Source organism: Toxorhynchites rutilus, chromosome 3 (genome assembly GCF_029784135.1).
Source record: "Toxorhynchites rutilus septentrionalis strain SRP chromosome 3, ASM2978413v1, whole genome shotgun sequence".
In the NCBI taxonomy this organism is placed as follows: domain Eukaryota; kingdom Metazoa; phylum Arthropoda; class Insecta; order Diptera; family Culicidae; genus Toxorhynchites; species Toxorhynchites rutilus.
In genome coordinates this window covers 304,845,360-304,873,017 of record NC_073746.1, presented here as the reverse complement: position 1 = coordinate 304,873,017, position 27,658 = coordinate 304,845,360, and the positions used below count along the sequence as shown (strand labels likewise).

The 27,658-nt window shown below is 37.0% G+C and overlaps 3 protein-coding genes and 1 pseudogene across 5 annotated transcripts in view; 3 read left to right on the top strand and 1 right to left on the bottom strand.

Moving 5' to 3' along the window:
- The window catches only part of LOC129775843 (KH domain-containing, RNA-binding, signal transduction-associated protein 2), a 144,338-nt gene that overhangs the window by 26,633 nt on the left and 90,047 nt on the right, over window positions 1-27,658 (top strand). For 2 of the 3 annotated variants that reach the window (XM_055780988.1, XM_055780986.1), the window contains exon 2: window positions 22,707-23,170. The exons of the other annotated variant lie outside the window; for it this stretch is intronic. In XM_055780988.1, coding sequence (XP_055636963.1) covers window positions 23,080-23,170 — 91 coding nt within the window. In that variant the 5' untranslated portion in view covers window positions 22,707-23,079. The remainder of the gene's footprint in view (window positions 1-22,706; window positions 23,171-27,658) is intronic. 3 annotated transcript variants of the gene reach the window in all.
- On the top strand, window positions 7,260-8,270 carry LOC129774395 (putative nuclease HARBI1; annotated as a pseudogene).
- On the bottom strand, window positions 8,487-9,512 carry LOC129775844 (uncharacterized). The gene is made up of 4 exons (XM_055780990.1): window positions 9,396-9,512; window positions 8,953-9,336; window positions 8,724-8,877; window positions 8,487-8,589 (listed from the first exon to the last, which is right to left on the bottom strand). Exons 1-3 carry the CDS (start codon window positions 9,451-9,453, stop codon window positions 8,864-8,866), a joined length of 456 nt encoding a protein of 151 aa, XP_055636965.1. The 5' UTR covers window positions 9,454-9,512; the 3' UTR covers window positions 8,487-8,589; window positions 8,724-8,863.
- On the top strand, window positions 14,926-15,929 carry LOC129774394 (AN1-type zinc finger protein 6). The gene is made up of 2 exons (XM_055778126.1): window positions 14,926-14,973; window positions 15,092-15,929. The coding sequence occupies exons 1-2, from the start codon at window positions 14,926-14,928 to the stop codon at window positions 15,881-15,883; spliced, it is 840 nt and encodes a 279-aa protein (XP_055634101.1). The 3' UTR covers window positions 15,884-15,929.

Below are 27,658 nucleotides of genomic sequence, written 5' to 3'. Positions count from 1 at the left end.
ATAACCACCTGTTAATAGCACTTGATTGAAACATATTTGGTCACAGTGTAACATGGATAGAAAACATTCAATTAAACTCTTTCACGTGAATATATTTTGAAAATTCCCAAAGGAACTGGCAGATTATTTTCCAGCAATGATTAGATCTTTCCGGAACTTTCTCGATGCTGAATGGCATCCTAACGGAAAGATTTCTGCGCGTGTATGTGTCGATCCTTCGCCGTTCACCTCCTCCAGCACGTTAGGCAACGATGTTGTCTTGTCGATGTCCTCACGAAAAATGAATGTGTCTCACCACCAGAATATCGCTTAAGTATGCTTTTTGTGTGTGATTGAATCGAGAGAAGGTGTGGTTTACGATGGCAATTTGGAAGGCAAACTAGAGGGGAATGAACTCTCTGAGCTCGGAACTTTCGGCGACTGAGCAATAATCGATTGCGGGCGCATACAATATTGGATACAGAAATATCCTACTGATGGGGAAGAATAATCTTCTGAAGCTATCCTGTTAATTGCGATTGATTGAAAAACCACAAAACCAAATGTATTTGGTCACAGTGTTACATGGATAGAAAACATCCAAATAAACTCTTTCACATGAATATATTTTGAAAATTCCCAAAGGAACTGGCAGATTATTTTCAGTAACGATTAGATATTTCCACATTTTCCTCGATACTGGAAGCCCACCAGTGGTTAATGCCAACTCGATAACCACCTGTTAATAGCACTTGATTGAAACATATTTGGTCACAGTGTTACATGGATAGAAAACATTCAATTAAACTCTTTCACATGAATATATTTTGAAAATTCCCAGAGGAACTGGCAGATTATTTTCAGTAACGATTAGATATTTCCACATTTTCCTCGATACTGGAAGCCCACCAGTGGTTAATGCCAACTCGATAACCACCTGTTAATAGCACTTGATTGAAACATATTTGGTCACAGTGTAACATGGATAGAAAACATTCAATTAAACTCTTTCACGTGAATATATTTTGAAAATTCCCAAAGGAACTGGCAGATTATTTTCAGTAACGATTAGATATTTCCACATTTTCCTCGATACTGGAAGCCCACCAGTGGTTAATGCCAACTCGATAACCACCTGTTAATAGCCGCGCGTGTATGTGTGTGTAGCGATGTCTTCCCAGGGAACCGTTTGTGGCATCACTCTCCTCCTGATGGATTCCCTTCTGGCCTAGGGTGCACAAACAGGCTCTTGGTGACACCGTTCATCCGCGCTTTCATGATAAACGAAGAGCTTCACCACAACAGCGACAACATGCTCCAATCGCTGTTCAATTAGAACTGAGTGGATTTCCGAGCGCCGCTCGCTTATATACCGATTGGTGATTTCAATAGCCTGTTTTGAAAGCAATTTTAAGACTATTGAAACAAGTTTTTGGATCAAAAAGTAACAAGTATATAACGCGTAGACATTTTATCTTTCGAATGAAGTGTTTATCATACCATTTCGTTCAGTTGTTTAGGAGCTATTAACGCTCAAAATCTCGGTCTCCGGCGTAACGCTTTCGTTTTCGAAACTTTGATTTTACACCCCGGTATAGAAATGAAAGACGTAGTCCTACGTCAAAAATCTGACAGTTGCACCGATAACTTTCACTCGGTCGATGCTATCGACATGTTCGGTATCTGTAATAGTAAAATAGAGCTAACGAGCAGAATTCGTATCGACTCAATTTCTATAATAGGGCCCGATAATTCGCGATGACGTATGTATAGTTTCGAAATCTATGGTGGTGTGTAGTAATTAACTCTATCAAATCAGCTAGCTCGAAAGCAGTTTCAAATTGTTCATTACTGTAGAAAATATGGGAATCAAGTTTTTCGGATTTTTTCCATTTCCCTTCATAATTTTCCAAATAAATTCCAATTTTTCTCACCATTACATTGATCTACGCCCAGAGTAGAATTTATTGTGGCAATGTTTATTGAGAACCTTCACGAGATATCGAGATCAGCAGCTTTTGCTTCCGAATGGCAGCTAAGACTCATATTATAAAGATGGAGAGGATTCAATATCGTTGTTGTGTATTGCTTCCGGTTGCATCAACCCATACGATGAGTCTAGAGGTTCTGGAACTTCTCCTTCCACCTCGATTTACAGAACTACCATACAGATATCTTATTCGCTGTGAGATTATGAATCAATTGGTAATTGATATTTTCGATGAACTTCTTTAATTGAATTCAGAGTCAATAATTGCAACCATTGCCATGGATCAGAAACCAAGAATGTTTTTCGTTTTACAGCAAGGGTAAATTGATCACAATTAGAAAATGTAAATAGGTATTTCCGAAATGTTTGTACCCAATTATTTTTAAAACCAGTACTGGTGCCAATGTCACAAAACGTTATGAAATGTTTTGTTGAAAAAATTCCTTAAACGTTAGTTTGTAAAATTATGAGCGGAAAACTTTAACCCTTTACGTCGTATTGAATTTTAAATGGGTATCGTACTGGTCGGAATTAATTTCACTTGAAAGAGCATGTTTCACTGAATGTATCATGTTAGTTTATGGAAGCTAAGTAAGATCTGTTTATTTCTTGTAAAATTTAGATATGTATTTACTGAACAACGTGTTTAATGTGTTTTTATATAAACAATATATGTTATCATTCACTTTCGTGTATGACACGAAAATCACCCACAAGTCGTTCCACAAATTTTCGAACTAATTTTCGTACTCCTCCCACATTCATATAGTAATTTATAATAAAATTTGGTTTGCTAACGTAAACGGTGCCGCCTCGTTTTATTCTTTTTACTATAGTTATTTTGTCCGATGTATCGTAGCTACGCAACATCGTGAGTACTGTTATCTATAGTTCATAGAATCTCCATATTATCTAATGAACAGCTTCACTACACATTAAGATTCGTTTAGAAAAAGTGAAATCGTTGCATGAAGTATAAGATTAGCATGATTTCTTGCTGTGTTGGCTGAGAGGTGTGGCTGCCATACAAACGAAATATAAATTTCTGCATAACTCGAGAGCTAATCAAGCGAATGGAGCCAAACTTCGCGTGTGAGGATTTTTGTGCACGAGAAATGATTCTTTGATGGTTCGACATACCTCCCTCCTCTGAAGGGAGAAGAAGGGTCCCATAAAAATATTACACATACCACTCACATTAACAACTAAACACGACAATTGAAAATGTTTGAAAAACTCTGAAGAAAATGAAAATTTTAAGAAATCGAATTCCCAAATGTTCTACAATTACCTCGTGATAAGCGTTTTCAGTTCATTTGATGTTTGCGCTAAGGAAAATGATCTTTGTTCGAGAGTGAGATTGGATTTTAAGGTGAAAAAACCGCACTCCTATTTCTTTTAACTATACGAACAAAAATGAATCGCCAAATGTGTTGGTAACCGCAAAATTCGAGAAAAGAATTGTTTGATTTGAGATGTGTTCATTTTATCATATTTTCTGTATCAAACATTTATTCCATGTAACGGAGAAACATGTTATTTCCAAGTAATTGAAGAAACTTGAGCGAGAATTATGTCTTAAAAATAAATTTATATTATAATGACGAGTTGTGATAGAAGTACTAGGAAACTTATAGTAAAAGAAAATTGCAGAGGGGCTATTAGAAGATCAACCAATGAATAGTTCTGCGATTGAATCCACGAACGTTCGCTTAGTAAGAAAAAAATGGACGGGACGAAGTTTGCCGGGTCAGCTAGTATTCCTATAAATGTATTGATTATCAGAGTGTGTTTGAGAATGGAGTCATAGAAAATTCTCGTCATACTTTATCGAAACAGGTGGCATGAACTCGTATCGGGCGCGATTTTTTTTTCATTTTGAATATAAATATTTAAAATAAAAATTTCGCATAGTTCACATACTTGTTGCATGCAAAGTGGTTTTTTTGACGTGGGACTACGTTTAACCGGAATATATGGAGGGTAAAATGAAAACCTAAAAACAGAACATGCAGGAAAAACTGAAAGATTTCGAATGCCTATAGCTCGAACATTTCGTACTGGATAGGAGAGATGTTTGCATCAATTGATAGGGAATATTTCTACGCATCTATCGCAACCAACAATTGAATAACTGTAAAATATTAGGCGTTATCTAAACGCCCTAACTGCATCGTTTTGATTGGCCCGATTTACGGTTTCCCTAACACAGCCATCAAAACCAAGCAGCCTTGGGGAAATCGGCATTGCAAATACATGAAAGTAGGGGGACTTTTGTTCTCATCGAAAAATGTTCCCTAACACAGACTTTAAAACCAAGCAGCGAAATCGGCATTGCAAACACACGAAAGTAGGGGGAGCTTTTGTTCCCACCGAAATGTGTTCCCTAATAGAGATTTCTAAACCAAGGTGCCTGGAGAAATCGGTATTTCAAATTCATGCAAGTCGGGGGTATTTTTGTTCCGACTGGAATGTGTTTCCCTAACACAGACTTCAAATCCATGGAGCGTGGGGAAATCGGCATTGCGAATTCATACAAATCGGGGGTATTTTTGTTCCGATTGAAATGTGTTTCCCTAACACAGACTTCAAAACCGAGGTTTCTGGGGAAATCGGCTCTGCAAATAAATGCAAACTGCGAGTACTTTTGTCCTCGCTTGCCTTTGTGCAGAGTGGAATATGTCTGTCCTAACATGATCTTCTAAACTTAGGAACCTGGGAAAATCGTGCATCGACACTAGAAGCGAATGAACTTCCCAGTATCAAGCAAATTCGAGATTCGAGAAGTATGTACACTTTTGGGATGTAAACCTCAGAGGGAATTGTAAAATAAAATAATCGTTTCATAATTTTTTTTTTGTCTTTATTGGAAAGATTTTCAGCCTTAGGCTGGTTCATCAAACGTTTGATAATTCTTCCGTACATATATTTTGTTCTAATCATCATACCAAACGTAAAAGGTCCGTCATTAAATTTACTTGTAACGAAGAACAATCAATCACAATAAATGAATTGACTTTATATGGCATTTGTTCATTTTTTTCACTCACAGAGCAAATATATTGAACTCAATTGAATTTGGAAACTGTTTCATTCAATTAAGAATTTAATCAATACAAACGAATGATTGCTAAGCTAAGGTAGTTCCACGTCAACCTTGCGGTTATATCATAGATATAACCCACCCATTTTTGAAGATCGATTTTTTTTTTGTTTGCGAATAATCCGCACCGTAATTATCAATAATTGGTACTCTTCTGTAATTAGATTGTAATACTAAGCAATCGTTGTGTAAACAATAAGGTTGCAGGTAATATAGTTTCCCATCCCATATCTCCTAATTTTCTGATACTAAAATCTTTATATGGTGAAGATTATCTTCCAGGAAACTTATCAACTAATGACATAATTATTTTCAAAAATTATGTCTTATGTGACATACTGCCCAAATATGCATGGTTGACATAACCGCCAACTGTGTTTTTCAATTATATCGAAATAACAAAAATCATGAAACGCCTCCGGCCAACTTTTGACCCTTAATATTTATTAAATAGAGACAGATTATACTATATAAATTGTTCACAGTCATAATTATTCAGCAATAAACAAGAAAAAGTGTTTTCCATCGCTGATTGATGTCGGTGGTTACGTCAACCATGTATATTTGGGCAGCATTAATTTAATGTTGTTTTCGGAAGATCCATTATTATAAACGGAAGAAGAGAACTGACCACTTCACACTTGCACTAGAGGTATCATTTTCACATACAGACCATACTTTTTGTTATACTAACTAAACTAAAATTTAAAAAAATAATAGTTGAATAATCCAGATTGGGATATATTGCCTTATGTTTGATTGTTTGAATTATGTCATTAAATGCTGAATGCAACATGACTCAATTGTTTCGACACAAAAATACTTCCAAGATTCAATTCTTACGTTATAATTATGAGCTATTTTTGAAACTTCCGGTCTTCAACTCTCCAAATAGTTCAGGAATCCTAAACACAATCTTTAAGGTAGCCCAACAAAAAGGTAGACGGAGAAATTGTAGTTCCACTTGAAAGCACTAGTCATTCTTTTTATTGTCGGTGCCGGCTTCCCTCAATACTTAATAATTCCCCTCTCAAATTGACAAAAACACGAAGAAAATAAACTATCAAAGTTCTTCTGGTTTTTAATCGCCTCTAGCATGAGAGGATTATTTCTTTTCTCCGACTTAGCACGCAGGAGGATGTTATTGGAAATTTGAAGTGGTTTTTCAAACACTGGATTTCAATTTATTCGCTGTATGATTTGATTCAAAGTAATTTCCTCCACCCACAAAAATAAAACACCATCCGCCTCCATCACTCGACATTGCCGCAACAACCAGATACTCTGGTATTCTAACGAATCGGACCTTGTTTGTTACATTTTTGCTGAAGATATGACATAAGCCAAAAAAAAGTGATATCACCCATTCGGATCTAGTTCTAGCAGGTGGTCGAGCATCGAAAACACAATTTTACACCTGAGTGGATTCACTCGCGGAACCATCCTTCGGCTGGGAATTCGTTTCTCGGACGGATTGATTCACTTGCATGAGTTGTTTACTCGTCCATTTCGCTGGAATCAACTCCTCGGTCGGTGATAGGGTCCGCTTCGCTTCGCTTTTTTTCATGTAACTCTGGACACGAAGGAGAAAAAAAAGAGATGAATAAGGGAAAATAATTTCTCTTCATCTCTGAAAGTAAAGTAGGACCGCTTTACGACCGAGCAATTGAAAACTTTATCAAGTGGCTTTGAGGACACTGTGCGCACATGCTGGTTTCCAATCACCTCACCCGCTTGCTTGTGGAACAGCCATAAAATGCTCTAAAGAGTTATGATTTTCCAAGCAGCTCGAAATTGTATTGAATTCAGCTAAACATTTTTTCCACAAACAGAGAAAAACAGATAAGTATTTCAACGTGTAACAATTAAATAAACGTTGTGCTGTTGTTCGACAACAGTAGGTCGTATGAATAAAAACAAAACTCAGCTGCACTTTACTTGAATCACGCATTCGAGCAGTGACATTAAGTATTTGCTACGTTTGGTATGAATAAAACTGGCAACTGAGTATGAACTTTTCGAAAATGGAAGTTTACTTGATTTCGTATGAATAAAACAGCATTTATCAAGTATTTACTTTGTTATTATCAAGTATGCTCATGAGCGTACTTTGCTTCTGAAAACTCTTTTGTTTATCTTATGCGATTAATATTTAGTGCTGCTATCTTACATTTAAACAAGTGAAAAATGTATTATGATGCGCCAAATATTCCTTTTCCGCTCGTTTGTGACATCGGTCCTTCATTTGAGAAAATCGGGCTACCAAAACATACAAAATACGCAGAGAGGGAGATGACGACAATTTCAAGCAGTTGTACAGGTTTAGTCGCGAAAATGTAGGTTTCTTAGCAAGAACCTTTCTAGGGGGAGCGTTGCAAAACATGCAAAGATGAAATGTTTCCTGCGTTATGTGGGCGATCCCGGATTCCAGGTATGCTCTTCATTACTTACTCTGGCATTGCAAAAAAAAAACAGATATACGATTTTCTAGGTGGGAGTTGGTGAGGATTTGGGTCTACACCAAACGTCCGTTTGCAAAACTGTCTGGCAAACGTGTCGAGCGATCGTTGAAAAATCCCACGAGTGGATTAAATTCCCATCAACGAAGGAAGAATTTGAACACGAAAAGAAATTATGGATCAAAAAGTACAAGTTCCCTTACTGCATAGGGGCTCTTGACTGCACTCATGTGCTCATAAAACGGCCACACCATTTTGTCGATGAATTCGTCAGTCGTAAAGATTGACGTCTTTTAACGTTCAGCCAACGTGCAATGGACGAGAAATGTTCACGAGTGTGGAGTGTCGGTGGCCTGGTTCTGTCCACGATGCCAGAATATGGAGAAATTCCGCCATTCGTGAAATACTCTCCGACAACAACAGCGATGCCGTTATGCTAGCAGATGAAGCATACCCTATAGCGCCTTGGCTAATGACGCCATTTAAAAACCCGTCATCTGCAGAACAGAGGTGCTACAACATTATGCATACTAGGGAAAGGGTGATAATCGAACGGGTATTCGGACAAGCTAAACAACGATTTCCCATTTTGCAATCAAAAGTCCGCATATCAACGGAAAGAGTCCCACAGATGATCGTTGCGTGCTTCGTGCTCCATAATGTGGCGAAGATAATGAATGATGAAGATTTCACGTTGCCGGAAGAGTTACTTCAGCCAAACTATGTACAGTCGCCATAGAGGACAACGTCGTCGAGATGCAATTGCGATGCACATTAAAAATCAGTTATAATATAAAAAATATTCTGCCTTTAAAACATTATTAATTTAACTTTAATTTTAAAAATATATACAAAAAAATATACACACTTTCAGATGATCATGTTCTCTTTGAGTTTTTGATTTTCAGGACAGCAATTTCCTTTTTCAGAACCAACAACTCCATTTCTTTTTGGTGTCGCTCTTCTTGGTTGGCTTACAATACATCCGTATAATCTTGTTGCTTTTTCAGGAACATAAGTTGCTCCTCACACACTGTTTGTTGTGTTTTGCCACGTGTCTGGAATATAAAAAAGAATTAAAAAACTATAAAAGTTCTTTGAAGAACAATTTTAGGAGAGAAATGGGAATAAAAATACCATTTTAACTGAGAGCGCATGAAAAGTAAAAGTAGAATTAAAATAAAACACATACCGATTTTTGATTTGTTTTTAGTGTTTGACACGCTTGATTCGGCGCCAAAAACTCGTTCTGCAAGCTGTTATAATCATAATCATCAAAAGAATCATGCTCCTCATTCGGTGGATCCTTTCCCATTGCAATATTTTTGCTTCCTACTCCAGACCATCTGTAAAAGTTATGATAAATGATAACATGTCATAAGTTTCAATATAATTGAAATAATTGAATAATTTTTACTTACACGGAACGCTGATGATGCTGGGATTGTCAACACCCCCAAGCAGTCCATAAAACTTTTCTTGCGGTTGGTTGAGCACAATTTTAACGTTCCCTGTTTTTTTGTTATCCGTTTTTTCTTTAACAGCGGTCTTCATGTTATTGATTTTCTTCAATATTTGGTCACCAGAGAACTCCAATCCACATCGGATGAACAACTGCTGTCGCATCGCCGCCAACGCTATTTTTTTCTTCTCCCGCACAGGTGGTGTTTGCGATTTGGAAAGTAAAATTTTTCCTACTTCCTCCAGTACATCCACAAACACAGCATACATTTGTTCCTGATTAGATTGATTCTTCCTCTTTCTTCCGCTACCGCTGCTGATTGATTTTTCGGCAGATCCTTCAACTGTAAATTTATGATCGGAAACTAGTTTTTTTAAGCAACAATTAAAAAACTCAACTTACCATCATCTACCAGAACAATCTCTTCGAGTACCTCGATGTTTTCGTGGCCAAAAATCATTGTTATAGATTTTTTTTTTCAATGAAAGGATCACAACACGGGCGAGATAAGTGACGTTTTGAAACCAAACAAAAACAATCAGTTGACAGATGTTTGACAAAGTAAGAACTATGTTCGAATTCGAACATACGTTAAAATGAAATTAGTAAAGTAAACTTTTACTTATACGGATTCAAGTAAATACTACGAAAGTTTACTTTACTTGGAAACGGGCAGAATAAGTAAATACAGTTTTTTATTCATAGGGCCTAGTGAGTGATGTTCTTCAATTTATTCGAGATTTCGAAAGGAAAAATATTTTAAATTGCTCTCAATCAGTGTTGCCACATTTAAATCTGTAAAATTTTACTCATCTGTACTTTTTTTTCCAAAAATCTGTACCATCGAAAATATTAGTTGTAGAGAAAAAAAATAATGTCTTGGCATTGAAAAAAAATACTCATTTATTCACTACAAATACTACATTTACTGCATTTGCAAGTCATTCGTGTGTTTGATGATGCTTATACATAGGCAACAGTGTCCGAAACAAAAAACAAAGTTCTATTACTCTTTCATTGTTGAAATTCGAACATATAAATTTTTTTTGACTCGATTATTTACAGTGAAAAGAAATCAAAAACTGTATATAATCGAGTTCGCGCTGTATTCAGAAAAAAATTGCTCGACGGTTGCCGAGGAGTGCGGCATAGTGAGAACGTTACAAACAATGCATCGAAGCGCCGAAAAGGCGAGCGAACCGTCAATTCTTTTTAGGCATCCATTTTTTGTCCACCAACCCTACACATGCTCGTTTTCTGAAGTTGTGATTTCCTTACAAACTAATTTTATCTTTTGGCTACAGAATTAATTCCCCACATCTTGAACATTCCCATTGTAGAATCCTGGAAACGCTTCTAATACAACGTCAAATTGAAAAAAAATTCTGGGATTTAACATTATCGTAGACTTGAGCGTCGAATCTTCAAAATCGAATCTTTTTCTCATTTGTTCGATCCACGAAAAAACTGCGACAAATATCCTTTGAAATGGTCTGCCTTTCGCTGTCCATTGTTCTGATAATTTCTTCAGCTGCTGTTCCAACCTAAAATTCTTGTCGCTTTTCTCAAATGATCTTTATATTTCATAGTATCTTGAGATTCCTCGCAGATATTAGTGAGAATCTATATATATATATATATATATATATATATATATATATATATATATATATATAATATAACTAGAATGTTGTCTGTCTGTCTTTCTGTCGCACTGTCTGTCTGATTCTTGTGGACTCGAAAACTACTGAACCGATCGACATGGTATGTAGGGGTTTTTGGGGTCGGGGAAGGTCCTTATGATAGTGCAAGACACCTCCTCCCTCTCTAAGAGAGAAGGTTGCCATACAAATAAAACACAAATTTAAAAAAATTAAAATTAAATTAATCAAGCAAACGAAACCAAATTTGGCATGTGGAGGTTCTGGAGTGCAACAAATGATTCTATAGTGGATAGACACTCCCCCACCCCTTCTCTAAGGGGGGGGCTGCCATACAAATGAAACTCAAATTTCTGCATAACTCGAAAACCAATCAAGCAAATGGAGCCAAATTTGGCATCTGAAGGTTTTAGGGGGCAAGAAACGTTTCTATGGTAAATAGACATTTCTCCCCCATCTCGAAGGGGGGGGGCTGCGGGACAAATGAAACACAAATTTCTGCATAACTCGAGAACTAATCAAGCAAACGAAACCAAATTTCAAAAAATTGAAATACATATTTCAATGAAACATACTGCCGTTCTACGCATAGTTGTCCCATGTTACTTTTTGACGATTTTCACTTTTCTTCATGAAACATTGTCTTTATGCATACTCTTACGGAAAAACACAAAAAAACATATAGTTTTAAGCTTTTAAAAAAGCAACATCAAACTCAACTGTCCCATGTTGATATTCTGTCCATAACTGTCCCACCATGTATTTATGTATTTTTTGTAAATCCATATCGAGTAATTCAAGAACAATAATCTCATTTCACACTTTGAAAGAACGAACTAATTCTCAAACAGATAAGAAAAAGTTTACCAGAACACGTGTACACCTTGTTAGCGAATGTCCAATAACAATAAGATTTATATTCTGCGAAATTGTTGCAGATCACTCATTTCTTCATAAAGCGATGTTTCTATGCATAATCTTTCGGAAACACACAAAAAATATTGTATATAAAAAAACAACATCAAGTTAAATTGTCCCATGTTGATATTCTAGGCATAACAGTCCCACCATGAATTTTTAAACCCGTAATCAACCCCGTAATGGTCGATTTAGTGAGGGGATCTCATCACATTTCATTAAACAATAGTATTGTGCTTATAAAAAAAACCCGGTGTATTGCTAAATAGAAATGCTTAAAGCTTTTGGTAGACAAACATGCGAGAAAACTTTGATTGCGTTTTTCTCAGTTGCTGATTTTGGAACATGGGAAAACTATGCGTAGAACGGCAGCATATTCCAATCAAACATGACAATTGAAAATTTTCGGAAAACTAAAAAAAAAATGGTAATTTTAAAGAGTAGATTAGGAGATCAATCAATGAACAGTTCTGCGATTGGACCCACGAACGTGCGCTTAGTAAGAAAATGTGAGTGTGATAACGAAAAAGACGGGTGGGTAATGTCGGGGACATAACCGGAGTGACGTAGGACTATACAAAGGGGACAGCTTTTGTTAAATATATATTTTAAATATATTGTTTTATTTTGTTCTCCTACGTGAATACCTACCTATCTACCTGAAAAATGAATTAGTTTACTGTTTATCTTTATGAACATGTTGGTGGTTCTGAAAAGAACCTTTGGTGTTGTGTTTTGTTTTTATGATGTGATGCGATGCGATGTTAAACCATGCCATACAACCACACTGGCTTGAAAGAAAATGAGATTTTTTTTTGGGGTCCGCGCGTTTTGTACTCTAGCGGTACACACTCACAGGATAGAGACAAATAGGCAGACTCAGCCAAAGGGGCGAGTCCAACGAGACGAACGAATGAGCGTTAAAAGGCAGCGATGGCAAAAAAAATATATTCATTACGATTTGTTCGCTCGTTGCATTCACATGCAGTTGTTTCTAACAAATACGAAGGCACCGAAGACTAGTGGAATAGTGGAAAAGCCGCCAAAAAGTTCGGCACGGCGCAGAAGAATATTTCGGAAACCGACAAGAAGAAGGAGAAGGAAAAAAATGCTATCTACATCATAAGGTGCAGAATCAGGATCATTCCGACACCGGTTTCTCATCAAAGGCGATGAGCGTCAATGCATCTTTGAGCGTATCGTAGCAGAAGCTCCGCGTCTGATCCACTACAATAAGCGGTCAACCATTACTGCGTGGGAAATTCAGATCGCAATCAGTCTGTTGCTGCCCGGTGAACTTGCATGCGGTTTCCGAAGGTACCAAAGCGGTGACGAAGTATACCTACTCCAAGTAAAGAGCGTTTTCCGACTGCTGATCCGGAAGCAAACCCTAAAAAGGGTCCTTTTCAGGACCACAAAATCATCTTTAATCTAAAGAGTTTATTGTTTTGTTATCACTCGATATCCCCATCTTGTTCGGCTAAACCTTCCTGTTTAGCGATTGCGTTTGCCACTCGCCACAGCTTTCACAGTTAGAAAATTACTTGCCATCCAGATTGTAACATGTTGTACAGTAAATTACACTTAATGCGACGTGCCGAAGCACCACTCAGTGTCGCATTGGAAGCGATTTTAACCTGTAATTGAATCTGCGATGACAGTGGTACAGTGTCGACTTTCAATGTGGGATCATAATTTGGATCCCGATTTCTATGTTTACAAAAATGTCCAACCAAATATGTTGCATTACATGTCCGTCCAATTAGCTAAATGTTGAAATAAATGTAAATTACTGTACTTTCAATCTGGAGGCAATTTAAGAATTGAATAATTGCGAAAGTCCACAACCATCAATAAACTGAGAACAACTGACAAATTCACATACTCATCATATCCTGGCAAACAAATTATGAAAAAATCAATTTGTGTTTTATTATTATTTTGGATATTATTTTAGAATGCATATTATACAACTGTATTTCGTGAACTCTTTATTTGAAAGGTTTAATTTCTCTGATAAGCGCCGTATTTTATGGAATGGTTCCAATTTAGAAAACTCAATACTCGTGGTTTTGAAAAAAACCATTTCGAACGCCCTCGATGCCGCCTTGTTCTGGATTTGCCACCAAAGTAGTTTGAATAAAGAACAAACTTTTTTTTGCGATTGCGTTTGCCACTCGCCACTCACTGCAACTGCCTGTTGTTGACTTGGTGTCCACGGAACCGATTGTGGTTTGTTCTGAATGCGGGTTTTCTTATCGTCGCGATCCTCCTTTGCTCCTTTGCTCCTTTGCCATGTCCAGACATGGCTGCTTGTGTTGGTTTGTTGATGTGATCTGATGCGAAACGATGTGGTGTATGGTTTGGATGAGAATGATCGTTACGGCATCGGAGCGGGGATTTTTAAGCTGACTGGCTGACTCGAGAATTACGCATGTGTGAGACTGCGACCAATGTTTCGTTCATTTTTTTTTCTATTTCCTTCCCAATCGTGCTTCATTCTAATTCGCTGCTGCTCTGGTTGCCCGTTTTGGTCGGTACGATTTGAGGAGCACAAAATGGACTAATCAAAAATGGGCACATAGTGTATTTGGACAATTCTTGATATTTCACACTTATTCAATTGTTTATCTCAAGAAAAATGAAATGTTATTCGTTATGATAGATGCGTAGATATATTTCCTATCAATTGATGCAAACACCTTTGCGATCTATTGAGAAATGCCCAAGTTATAAGCGTTCCAAATCTTGCATTTTTTCCTACTTGTTCAGTGCCTAGATTTTCATTTCACCCCCTATATCTTCCGGTTAGACGTAGTCCTACGTCAAAATAAATTTTGGAAGGGAAGAAGTTTGCCGGGTCAGCTAGTGATCAAATAAAAATCTTTCAGCTCTTCATGTAGCATCGTAAATTCAGGTTTTTCAACCTGGAACAAATGATTCAATCTATTGATGTTGTTGTTGATATTGATCCTTTCAGATGATCCTTGTAAGGAATTTCATTCGTTATTTCATTGTAAATGCTTTTAAGATCAGCAGCACCAAGCGGTACTGCGGCGTAAAAGTCGTCATGTACCTTGATGTTGCTTTGTTCAAATGTAAGAAATTTCGCAAATGGAAAAAATCTGTACCATTCTGTACTTTTTGACGAAAATTTGTACTCTGTACTGTACAGAATCTGTACCAAAAATAACGAAAAAATCTGTACCATTCCAGGTAAATCTGTACGTGTGGAAACACTGCTCTCAATAGTAATTTAGAAAAAAAAATGAAAGAGATTATTTTCTCTATTCATGGTCATCATAGTTTTAGAATCATGGCACTCATTTCAAATTGCAACTCTAGTTCTGAAAATGTATGTCGTTCCAAAACCTGGCAACGAAAAAGAAGAGCATATCGAAGTAAACCGTGAGATTTTGTGACGACGGACAGAACAATTTCCTGTCCGGGAGAACAAGCTCGCCGTCAACATTCTGGACGAGAGCACCAAATTGGCAGCAATAGCTGTAATAGTAGTAGTTCAGTGGTGGTAGCGAGGTGAATCCAATGCCGCCGATGTGTAGATCAGGTTGTGGGTTCTACGGCAATCCAGCACAAGACGATCTATGTTCAGTGTGCTACAAGGACTCGCTACGGAAGAAGCAGCAACCACCAGCCAGTACCACACCAGTATTTTCCAATGGGCCCCCGACTTCGTCTGCCTCCGCTTCCTCCACAAACATAGGGGCAGTTATCACGACGCAGAGCTTCACCAGCACAGTGGTCACCGCCGCCACCTCAATCTCATCGGCAACCAAAAATAAGGACGATGAAGATTTTAAAGGTACAGAAAGTGCTGATGAGTGGGAAGATATTTGCACGGAAGAAGATTTGCCCAGCGAAGTTGAGAATGAAGGTGTGCCGTCTTCAGCAGCTTCCCATTCGAACGATCAACCTGCAGCCCAACCAGATTCCTCCGAAGATGATGAAGCCGTTGAAGACAATGATGATGATGATAATAGTGGTGGATCGAAAAAAAGAAAAATCGACGAAGATAACAGTGGTGCCTCCAGCACAAACCCCGCGATAGGCGCCGATTGCAGCAATGACAAGGATGGCGATAAGGATAGCAAGAAGAAGAAGAATCGATGCGTAATCTGCCGCAAAAAAGTTGGATTGACTGGCTTCGAGTGCCGATGTGGTGGTCTATTCTGCGCGGTACATCGATACAGCGATAAGCACGATTGCTCGTTCGATTATCGAGAGCTCGGGGCTGCGGAAATCAAACGTAATAACCCGGTTGTGGTTGGAGAGAAAATTAACAAAATTTGAACACTCGTGCCTTTAATACACATATACAATATAAAATATACAAATATACAACCTAACCTTGATGAAATATAAATAATAAATAATAACAAAAATGAAAGAAAAGTAAACACAACAAAAAAGGGGAAAAAACAGGTCCACAGGATGGACCAGATTACTGCGGCAATCAGGGTCCTACAATTTCACTTCAATTGACACATCGTCACTCAATTTTGAGTCTACCGCCTTCCAATTTCCTGCAAACTCCTGCAGGTTGAAAATAGCGCTACCCTCTCTTCACGCTTAATAGAAAGAATATCACTTCCCCATCGTATACTCTCATTTCATGTCGTTCATTCTTTACACTAAAGCAAAGTTATTTCGAAGGAAAATTTCGTTGGAGCTCGAACCGTATTCACTGAAACTGTTCAAAAGGACGATGTGAACGAATGTGCAGTATGGCAGCAGGCGTAATCTGGGGAATGGGAAATGGGAATGCTTCCAGTTTTCTATCATTTAAACCGTTTAGGGATAAAGATTTCAATGTATAGCATATCAAACGAATCTTATAGAATTTCCGTTTCGATTGGTATGCAAATCACCAGAATTCGTTCGCGATGAAAATAGTAATTAATGTTAACTTTATTTTATAACAACGCGAAACTGTTTTCTGATTTGGCACCCTTCCGGAAAGACGTAGGTCTACGTCAAAAAAATATGTCATTTTTATGATTTCTGCCATATATTTGTCGCAGTTATTATACAATGTTGCCTATAATAACGTACTTTTTCAAAATCACCGAAAAGACGGCCCGAATGAAATCGCTATGTTATATTATTCTTCGTCAGAGTTAAGTCTGAACAAAAACAAAACTATCTCATTGTACATTTTACTATACTGGAGTTGTTTCGTTCAAGATTGTCAAAATTGAGAGGGCAGGAGCTTCTCTCAAAACGTTCTTGCCATCTTCAATCAAATGGGTTCATCAATGAACAGAATTATCTAAAGAAGCAAAAATCTCTCCATTTCCTGCAAGGCACTATTTGGACTGCCTTAGGGAAGTTTATGTGGATAAATGGATAAATTGAATAGACTGAAATTCAAGCAGTTGAAGAAGAATTAATGAGAGTGATCGTAACCAGTGTTGCACATTTTAATCTGGTCAAAAATCTTACTCATCTGTACTTTTTTTCAAAAATCTGTACCATCAAAAATATTGCGCATTGACACAAATAGAAGGTGTATTTTATAATCCTTAAAGGAACATGTGATTTCGTAAAAATATACTATCAAACTACTATAAATCATGTAAAAGGCAATTTCATTTATATGTTTCGAAACATTCGAAGGCCTTATTTGACACAGGAGCGCTGAATTAGAGCATTCAAAAAAGTGGGCAAACCATGATCATATTTTCGACTGGACAAACCAAGATCATTTACCCTATATTCAAAAAAATTGCTGAACAGTTGCCGAGGAGTGAGGCATAGTGGGAATGTTACAAACAAGGCATCGAAGCACCGAAACGACGAGCGAACCGTCAATTCTTTTTAGGCATCCAATTTTTGTCCACCAACCCTACACATGCTCATTTGTTTGATCAGCTCCACGAAAAAAAAACTGCGACAAATATCCTTTGAAATGATCTGCTTTTCGCTGTCCATTGTTCTGATAATTTGTTATGCTGCTATTCCAACCTAAAATTATTTTAGCTTTTCAAATGATCTTCATATTAAATAGCATTAGACATTGAAACAACGTAAGATTCCTCGTAGATATTAGTGAGAATGATCAAATGAAAATCTTTCAGCTCTTCATGTAGCATCGTGTAGCACCGTCCGACGCGAGTCCTTTCAGACGATCCTTGTAAGGAATGTCGTCTTTATGAAACTGATCAATTATTGCATTGTAAATGCTTTTAATATCAGCAGGACCAAGCAATACTGCGGCGTAAAAATCGTCATGTACCTTAATGTTGCTTTGATCAAATATAGGAAATTTCACAAATGGAAAAAAACTGTACCAATCTGTACTTTTTTACAAAAATCTGTACTCTGTACCGTACAGAATCTTCACCAGAAATAACAAAAAAATCTTTATCATTTCAGATAAATCTGTACGTGTGGCAACACTGGTCGTAACGAAAGTCAAAGATAGAATGGCGGATCGAATGGGATTGTGATCGATTCAATCTATCAGTTTACCCAGTGCTGTAGCTATACCTAAATCCGCTCGAATAAAACTTCAATTTTATTTTGAAAATCAAGAAATATTACAATAATGAGCTCTCCAAATATCCTATTGAACACTCTAGGCGTCAAATCGGCCAATAGTTGCTAAAATTCGTACAATCGCCCGATTTTCAAAACAGGCATAATCCCATCATTGATTTGATTTTCGGGTTTCCACACTCTTTTGAAATAGAATTTATCAAGAAAAAGTTTATGGGTCTAGGCCTAGAGGTACGGACGCGATCTTGACATAGGACTGTGATTGTGTGTAGTAATTGCATTTGAATTGAGTTTTTTCATTGTTCAAAATCTGTATTTTTGTCTGACTTCCAGTTGATGTATTAAACTGGACCACAATTCCATTAATTGTTAGTAGCAAGACCTACACGTTAAACGTGAATTGAGCACAAATTGATTGGACAACAACCTGAACTTTAATCTAATGAAATTTCTATCAACGTTTAACCTTTTGAGTCAGGCACTCGTCACATCTTTGGGGAGTTTAGATTGAAATCATCCAATATCATCTTCAAGATCATTCCTCAATCGTCCCTCCATTGATTCTGACCGCTGATAAATACCTTTTATCGGCAAATCGAGAATAATTCATAATAGGCATCTAATCACATTATAAGCTAAAGCCTAATTGTAGGCAAAAAATGGGTGGGTTATATCTATGATATAACCGCAAGGTTGACGTGGGACTACCTTAGCTTAGCAACCATTAGTTTGTAATGATTAAATTCTTGATTGAATGAAACAGTTTCCAAGTTCAATTGAAATCAATATAATTGCTTTGTGAGTAAAAAGATTGTATAATGCCATGTAAGATCAATTCATGCACTGTGATAGATTATGTTCTTCGTTACAAGTAAATTTAATGACAGACCTTCCACGTTTGGCATGATGTCTAGAACAAAATATATGTACGGAAGAATTATTAAACGATTATTTTATTTTACATTTCTTTCTGAATTTTACATCTCTCAAGTGTACGTACTTCTCGATCCGCGAATTGGCTTGAAACGGGAAAGTTCATTCGCTTCTAATGTCTGCACGATTTTCCCAGGTTCCTATGTTTAGAAGATCGTGCTAGGACAGACATATTCCAGTCTGCACAAAGGCAAGCGATGACAAAAGTACTCGTTGTTTGCATTTATTTGCAGAGCCGATTTCTCCAGAAACCTTGGTTTTGAAGTTTGTGAGAGGGAAACACATTTCAATTGGAACATAAAAAAAACCCCGACTTGTATGAATTCGCAATGCCGATTTCCTCACGCTCCATGGATTTGAAGTCTGTGTTAGGGAAACACATTTCATTCGGAACAAAAATACCCCCGACTTGGATGAATTTTAAATACCGATTTCCTCCAGGCACCTTGGTTTAGAAATCTCTGTTAGGGAACACATTTCGGTGGAAAAAAACCTTTACTATATTCACTGTTCATGTCTTGAGCAAAAAAAAAGCTGGATAAATTTTCTGTCCAATGGTATATAACACAACATATGTCGCGATAACGATTTTGAGTAATATGTATCGTTACATTTTTCGTAGAGTTACCCCCCTATATAGAAATCAATTACATAGTCCTATGTCAAAACTTTCCCTTTCCCGTATCAAATAACTAACTATGCAATAGAGTAACACATGTTCTGCAAGTGTTAAAAAAATCGAGCAAAAATTTTGTCTGATGATTATAATACCATAATGATAAAATTTCAGCGGAAACCCAAATATTTCATAGAAACGTAAGAGTAAGGGTCATTCAATGCGTGTTTTAAATATTCAAATAACGCCAAGTAATTATTTTCTTATAGTCGAGTCAGCTAACCTATAATCTGAAATTGTTTCATAAATACATTAAGAAATTTTATTGACGTTTGTTTTGCATCGAAACAAAGTTGCCACATTTATACAGCCCAATTGGATTTTAGACAAACGATGTGCAGAATCGGATCGTGAAATCAGATCGAATTTTTAATGATAATTAAGTGATGTAAAGTTTTAGTTTGTTTTGACGACACAATAATCTCAAGTTTGAGGCATGATGTATGTAAATTAGGTTGCCAATGAATGTATGGAAAAAATCGCCCCTAAAAAAGCTACCCTATACAAAATGTTCACCACCTCGAAAAAACACCCTATGCCAAATTTCAGCTCAATCGGACTCAAGGGAGAGTGGCGCAAAGCGGTCAAAGTTTGAGTTTTTTTTGAAAATCGAAAAATCACTCAAAGGGGGAGTAAAGAAAAATCGGGGTTTTCGAACATTTTTTTTATGCCAAATGTCTTAAAATTGCATGAAACGTTGAGATTTAGTGTCACCTCGAAAAAAAATTTTTTGTCAAAAATCGAAACGAAAAGTATCGTTTAGAGTGCCAATAAAAACTGTTTTATCGATTTTTCATTCGGAACTTGCTACGAAATGTTGATTTGCACGATAATATACCCTATATTAATATTAGCTCAATTGGACTTAAGGGAGAGTGGCGCAAAGCGGTCAAAGTTTGAGTCTTTTGAAAATCAAATAATCACCGGAAATCGGGGTTATCAAAATAATTTCATGATGCCAAATGTATTAAAATTGCATGACACGTCGAGAGTTACAATTTCCTCAAAAAAAATTTTTTTTTGTCAAAAATCGACTTTTCAGACGGAAAAACGACCAAGTGCCAAAAAAATTTTTTTTTTACAAAATATTTTTTCGAGACAACAGTAAATCTCGACAAGGAATGCAATTTCAATTTTTTTAGAACCCCGATTTTCGGTGATCTTTCGTTTTTCAAAAAAAAAAAAACTCAAATTTTAATGTCTGTGACACTTATAAATGGAGTTCGAATGAGCTAATATTTTGCATAGGGTTTATTATCGCGCAAATCAACAACATGCAACATGTTCCGAATGAAAAAGCGAGATAACTATTTTTATTGGCACCCAAAACTATACTTTTAGTTTCGTATTCCAAAAAAAAGAGTGTCAATTTTTGATAATTTTTTTTTTTTCGAGATGACACTAGATCTCGATGTTTCATGCAATTTTGAGACATTTGGCATCAAATAAATTTTTTTCGAAAACTCCGATTTCATTTACCCCCCCCTTGGGTGATTTTTCGATTTTCAAAAAACTCAAATTTTGACCGCTTTGCGCCACTCTCCCTCAAGTCCGATTGAGCTGATATTTGGCATAGGGTGTTTTTTTCGAGGTGGTGAATATTTTTTGTGGGGTAACTTTTTGAAATTAGAGATGACCATTTTCATTGGCAACCTAATGTACATTAAGGGGCTGTCATCATTTCATTTAAGAATTTCGCGAAATAACTGCATTGCGATACATAAAAAATCTATTGAGAACTTCAAAAACTTTTTTCCTTGAAGCGTTCTCAAATTTAATTTGCTTTGACTATTTTAGAATGATTTTCATTATTTAGTATCCATTGGAAATATGCTCTTTTAAATTGCCTTTCTTTACTTGAATTTTTTTGAGCAATCATGTGCAAAAAATAACAGTAATAACCTGAATGAAACAAAAGTTTCGAACGAGTTTTGTGTATCAAATACACTGCAAATTCGTTGACTATTATCTATTACGACATAAAAGACAAACATAACCCTATCGTGCGGCTCTACAAATGGCGTGAATGAAACACAAATGGGATGTCCTTATCGGAAGGCACCCGCAAACGCTTCCATTTCCTCTGTTAACTAGCGATGTTGGACACCAGTGCTGCAGTCACGAGGGTCCACAGGAAGTGCAGCTGTGAACGCGTCGCTGTAAGTTTGCTGCCGCCTAAACGATTCTATCAGCTCACCGTCCGCTGGAATGTTTACCGAAACCCGTTGCGGATGCGGACGCTGCAGTGAACGGCATAGTGCGTAGAATTTGGAACGGTAGTGACGAGCCTGGGCCTCAATATAGGCTGCTAACTTCAAATGGAAATCTAAAATATTTTACTCATGCATACCTTCCCATCGAAAATCCACCCGCAACTGAGCTCCGGTCTCTGTGCAGGTCTTCCAACCACGTGGAAACTCTAATCAAAGTGACTTTAGCAGTCACAACATCACATGACTCTTTCGCCGCTATCAGTGTGACCAAATGGCGGAACTAATGGGCACTATCACCCTGCGGTGGGTTTTCATGTTTTCTCGTTTGCGTATGCTGCAGTTGCTGACCTCCATTTGGCCTATCGCATGGGAAGTTCGTTTCTTATGGCGGGTTTACATTAGGGAGATCTATAGCTATAGATGGATTTATTCACGCAAAAATAGATGTAAACGGGTGAGAATATATATGATACATTTCTTCGAGGTATATATAACCACTTTGAATAGAATAAATTCAGGCATATGTAAACGCTGGTGAATTTCTCACTGGTGAGAAATCACTAAAGTAGGATGCAGTTCTACTTGAGGTGAATATATTCACCGAAAATATGAATATATTCATTATATAAGTTCGCGCTAGTGTAAACGGTTGATGCGATTTCTATAAATCTCATCATATTTCTTCACATGAATATATCCCTAGTCTAAACCCACCCTTCGTTACTGAGCCATTGGATATTTTGAAATCTCATAACTCGAGAATTAATATTGATGTTTTCTCTACCATTTTCAGAATCATTAAAATTGAACTGAAATACGTCGCAGCATCCGTTGACATTGGCGTCTGCCAGGATAACAACCTATGTTGCTTGCTTGAATACACAAAAGGGACCCCTCGGGTATCAAGGTATCAAACTGCGGAAAACCACGTGCCTATATGTGTAGCTTCAGGCGGAATTGAACATATCTGGGAGGTTGACAGCAAAAACAAAAACAAAAACATTCAAAACCGTGCATCGGTGAGCACGTGGCTCCGTCTATTGGGTTGTTTGTTTGGGCTGTGACGATTGAAACTGAGGCACAGAAACGGAAGAGTGAACGACCGAAGAGTGTCAATCAACGACACGTCCGAGTTGACCACAGCGGAAATTGTGCAGCGCAAAATAATGGAAATTCCCACCGTAATGGACGGAATGCTGAAAAACGCAATGGCGCTGCACGATGATCGGTCCTCACGGAATAGCAACAGCAGCTCGGGTGAGTGGTGCCTGCGTTAATAGCATTCGCTTCTGTTGATTAGAGCATAATGGATTTTACATATTCAACATTGGAATTTCAATAAATTAGAATATATTTTCATTCATTGTTTTAATGTATTTTCCCATGGTCCAAAATTCGAGGACCTGAACTCGTTCGAGTAGTAGTATTATGACTTGAAAGATAATTACTATTATAACTGGAACGAAAGTATTCGCGGTTTTTTACTCAATTTTTGAATGAAATTTTGTTTTATCGAAAATAAATTTTCGACACTCAGCGAAACAAAAAAAGCATCTCTTAGTTTTTTTTCGTTTTAAAAGCTGTCGGATTGACCATAATTTCTAAGATTCTTTCCAACATGATTGAAAATGCATTAGAAATCCACGATAAATTTAGTTTATTTTGTAGGACAGTTTACATTTTAGCCACTGAAAGCTAAAAAAGTCACCGTTTTTCAAGAAATTTCCAACAGCCGTGTGTGCCCGATGAATCTTTCGACCTATTTCTCTATATGAGAGGCCTGCATCGTTCTAGGCTTTAATTTTCACCTTTTCCTCGAACGTTAGATGCTTTGATCGACCCATGATGTCTAAGTGACATAGGAAAACTTTGATCTCACTACCAAACCAACCCACGTTGAGCACAACTATTTTAGAAACCATAACAAACACCTGCCAAATGAGCACGAGGGTAAATTTATTACAGGGTGGAGATATGACTGTGTGTGATGTGAAATGATGCGATGATGTGAAACGGAGATATTATTAGGAGTTAGGCGGACAGGTTGTGTAACTCGAGAAGTGTTAAGTTTATCGCCATTTCATCTCTCATCGTATGTCATTTCTGCAGAAGAAATTTAAAAAAACGAAAAGAGAGAGAAAAGAGCGCGATACAGATGCTCTTTTCACCACTATCTTTACACTATCCGTTTTACCTCCATTAAAATCTGTTCCAATTAGTATTTGGCCGCTTCTTTCGAGTTACTGCAGAGCAATTGCCGTGTTAAGAAACTGATGACAGCGTTTTGATTTGATGTACGTATTTGAAATTCACCGAAGATGAAACGCGAGAGACTTGTCAAAATTCTGACTAAAATAAAATCGTGGGACATATGATGAAGTCGCTAATTGTGGATAATGGAAATTCAACGTTCCCCACGATTTTATTTTAGTCTTATCAATGCCCTAAACTTAACTTATGTAACTGAGCCTGTAAAAATAATCGGATTAATAAAAAAAAATGCCCTAAACTAATGAAGGAGATGTGTGATAAATGCTAACTGCTACTTGCTTAATTATTTTCTAGCTTTTAGTACATTATTATGTTTAATCACAACTAAACCGTTTAACTTAAAAAGTTTTTTTACTTATTTTATTTTCTAGTTTTTAGTACATTATCTGTTTCATTAGAATATTTCTCTACAATAAAACCATTGTACTGTATTCTATCAGTCAAATAATTTCTTTTGATACCGATATTGAGTGGATTGCAGAGAATACATACAGGGAAACTTCGATATAACGTACCATCGTTATAGCGTACCCTCGATATAACGTCATTCGATTGTTCGAGACGAGATTACGGTGAGCCTAATCGCGACAACGTTTGCGTAAAAGTGCCTAAAATTCGCGGCTTAATTCGACACCGAGAATGACACGTATTCCGACAGTATTCTTCCAAAGATGACGAGAAGCAAAAGAACGTGTTATAGGTTCAACTGGTTTGTTCAAAGTGAACGTATATTTCCTTTTGTGGCTGGTGGTCAAGTGCGGCAAAAAACTATAGATTTCGATAGTGCTGGACAAAGGCTATTGATTGGATATCGATTATCGTATTGTATGTTCAATTTGAGGCAATAATGTTTTAGGATTTTTTTTTAAAATATGGTTTGAACACGATATAACGTACATTTTACCTCGATACATGTTCAATGTGTAAAAAATATTTTCCGAAATAGGTACTGAGAGTTTCATGTCAATCTCTCAAGTTCAACGAAGGCAACTTGGTGCCCTGTACTTTTAACCAGTCTCTAGATACAACTGGTTTTATGAGTCTGGATTCTAAATGAATCGAGCAGTATGAACGGAAACATCATGAGAAAGGTTGGCTTCATCTTTTAGTTTATCTTTTTCATCATTATTTATTTACCTTACCCAAACAACACAAAAAAGTAATATAAGCTGTGTTGCTGGGTTCATTATTTTGCTTCCATATAACGTACAATTCGTTACAACGTACAATTTTGAAAGAGAAATGTACGTTATATCGAAGTTTACCTGTAGTATGTTCTCCAAGCCAAATTGGTTCGTTTGATACACATATCTTAATCATCCTTTTTTTGAGATGATATGGAATCAGTTATTTTGTAGCGGCGGCCAAATTGGATTGGAGGTGTTTTATAAATTCGTTCAGTTCCTAATGGTCAAATTTCTATTAATTTGGGACAAACCTACAGACATACAAACAGTTCAAGCTAAATGAAAATGTTTAATAAAGTGAGTTGCTATTTTATGATTGCGGCCATCTTGGATTTTGATTTTTCATGATCAGCTGTGATCTACTATTCAAGCCCTTTCATTTGATACCCATATTAACGGGATTTTGACATAATATGTAGTCCGCCATTTTGTAGTGGCAGCCATCTTGGATTTGCATTTTCATAAATAACTGTGTTCTACTAGTCAAGCTGTTTCATTTGATACCCATAATAATAGAGTTTTGAGAAAATATACAGTCCGTCATTTTGTAGTTGAAGCCATCTTGGATTTGGATTTTTCATAAATTACTATGTTCTACTAGCCAAGCCCTCTCATTTGATACCCATAATAATAGGGTTCTGAGAAAATATGTAGTCCGCCATTTTGTAGTGGCAACCGTCTTGGATTTGCATTTTTCATGAATAACTGTGTTCTACTCGTCAAGCCCTTCCATTTGATACCCATATTAACAGGGTTTTGACATAATATGTAGTCCGCCATTTTGTAGTGGCAGCCATCTTGGATTTGTATTTTTCATAGATAACAGCCATCTTGGATTTGCATTTTTCATAAATTACTATGTTCTACTAGCCAAGCCCTCTCATTTGATACCCATAATAATAGGGTTCTGAGAAAATATGTAGTCCGCCATTTTGTAGTGGCAACCGTCTTGGATTTGCATTTTTCATGAATAACTGTGTTCTACTCGTCAAGCCCTTCCATTTGATACCCATATTAACAGGGTTTTGACATAATATGTAGTCCGCCATTTTGTAGTGGCAGCCATCTTGGATTTGCATTTTTCATAAATAACTGTGTTCTACTAGTCAAGCACTTTCATTTGATACCCATATTAACGGGGTTTTAACAAAATATGTAGTCCGCCATTTTGTAGTTGCAGCCATTTTGGATTTGCATTTTTCATAAATAACTATGTTGTACTAGTCAAGCACTTTCATTTGATACCCATATTGATGGGGTTTTGAAAAACCCTTATCGATGAGGTTTGGAGAAAATATGTGATCCGCCATTTTGTAGCGGCCGCCATCTTGAATTTTCAAGATAATGAAATACGCAGTTTTATAATGACTACAGAGATAAAGGTGTGTTCCAATTTTCAGATCAATCGGTCAACAGAAAGGGGGTCGAATTTCTATTAATGTGGGTCAGCACTACAGACAAACACGTTACAAACATACAAACATACAAACAGATTGCAGGGCAAGCTAAATAAAACCGTTTAAAAATAGACGATTCCATCCCTTAGAGAGAGGGAAGGTGTGTCGAACCATCATAGAGACATTTATTGACCCCTAAAATGTCAATATGTCAAAATTGGGTTCCGTTTGCTTGATCAGTTCTCAAGTTATGCAGACTACGCCCCCCCCCCATAATAAGAGGTAGGAGGAGTGTCGAACCATCATCTCTAGAATCTCTAAATGCGAAATATGTTTCTTTTGCTTGACTGGTTCTCGTGTTATGCAGAAATTTTCGTTTCATTTGAATCACTGTCTCTCCTTAGATAATGGGAAGGAGTTTCGTACTACAATTAAAACATTTCTTGTCCCTTAAAACTTCTACATTCCAGAATTGGTTCCATTTGCCTGATTAGTTCTCGAATTATGCAGAAATTTGTGGTTCATTTGTATGACAGCTCCCTCTTACAGAGCGGGGAGGAGTGTCATACCACAATAAATCATTTATTGCCCCCTAAACCCACCACATAGAGAGGGGGAGGGGTCTCGAACTATCATAAGAACCTTTCCCGGCCCCAAAACTCCTACATACAAATTTTCACGCCGATCGGTTCACGAATTTCCAAGTCCATCAGACAGAAGGACAGACATAAATCCATTTTCATACATATAGATCATGCCGAAACAACATTTTAACATTTTTGCTTGTAAATCCGGATGAATCAAAAGTCAACGATTGAATTTTCTCATTGATAGAATTCCACACGAGTATGTTACAAACCATAGAAAGTGTAAAGCATAAATTTTCGGTC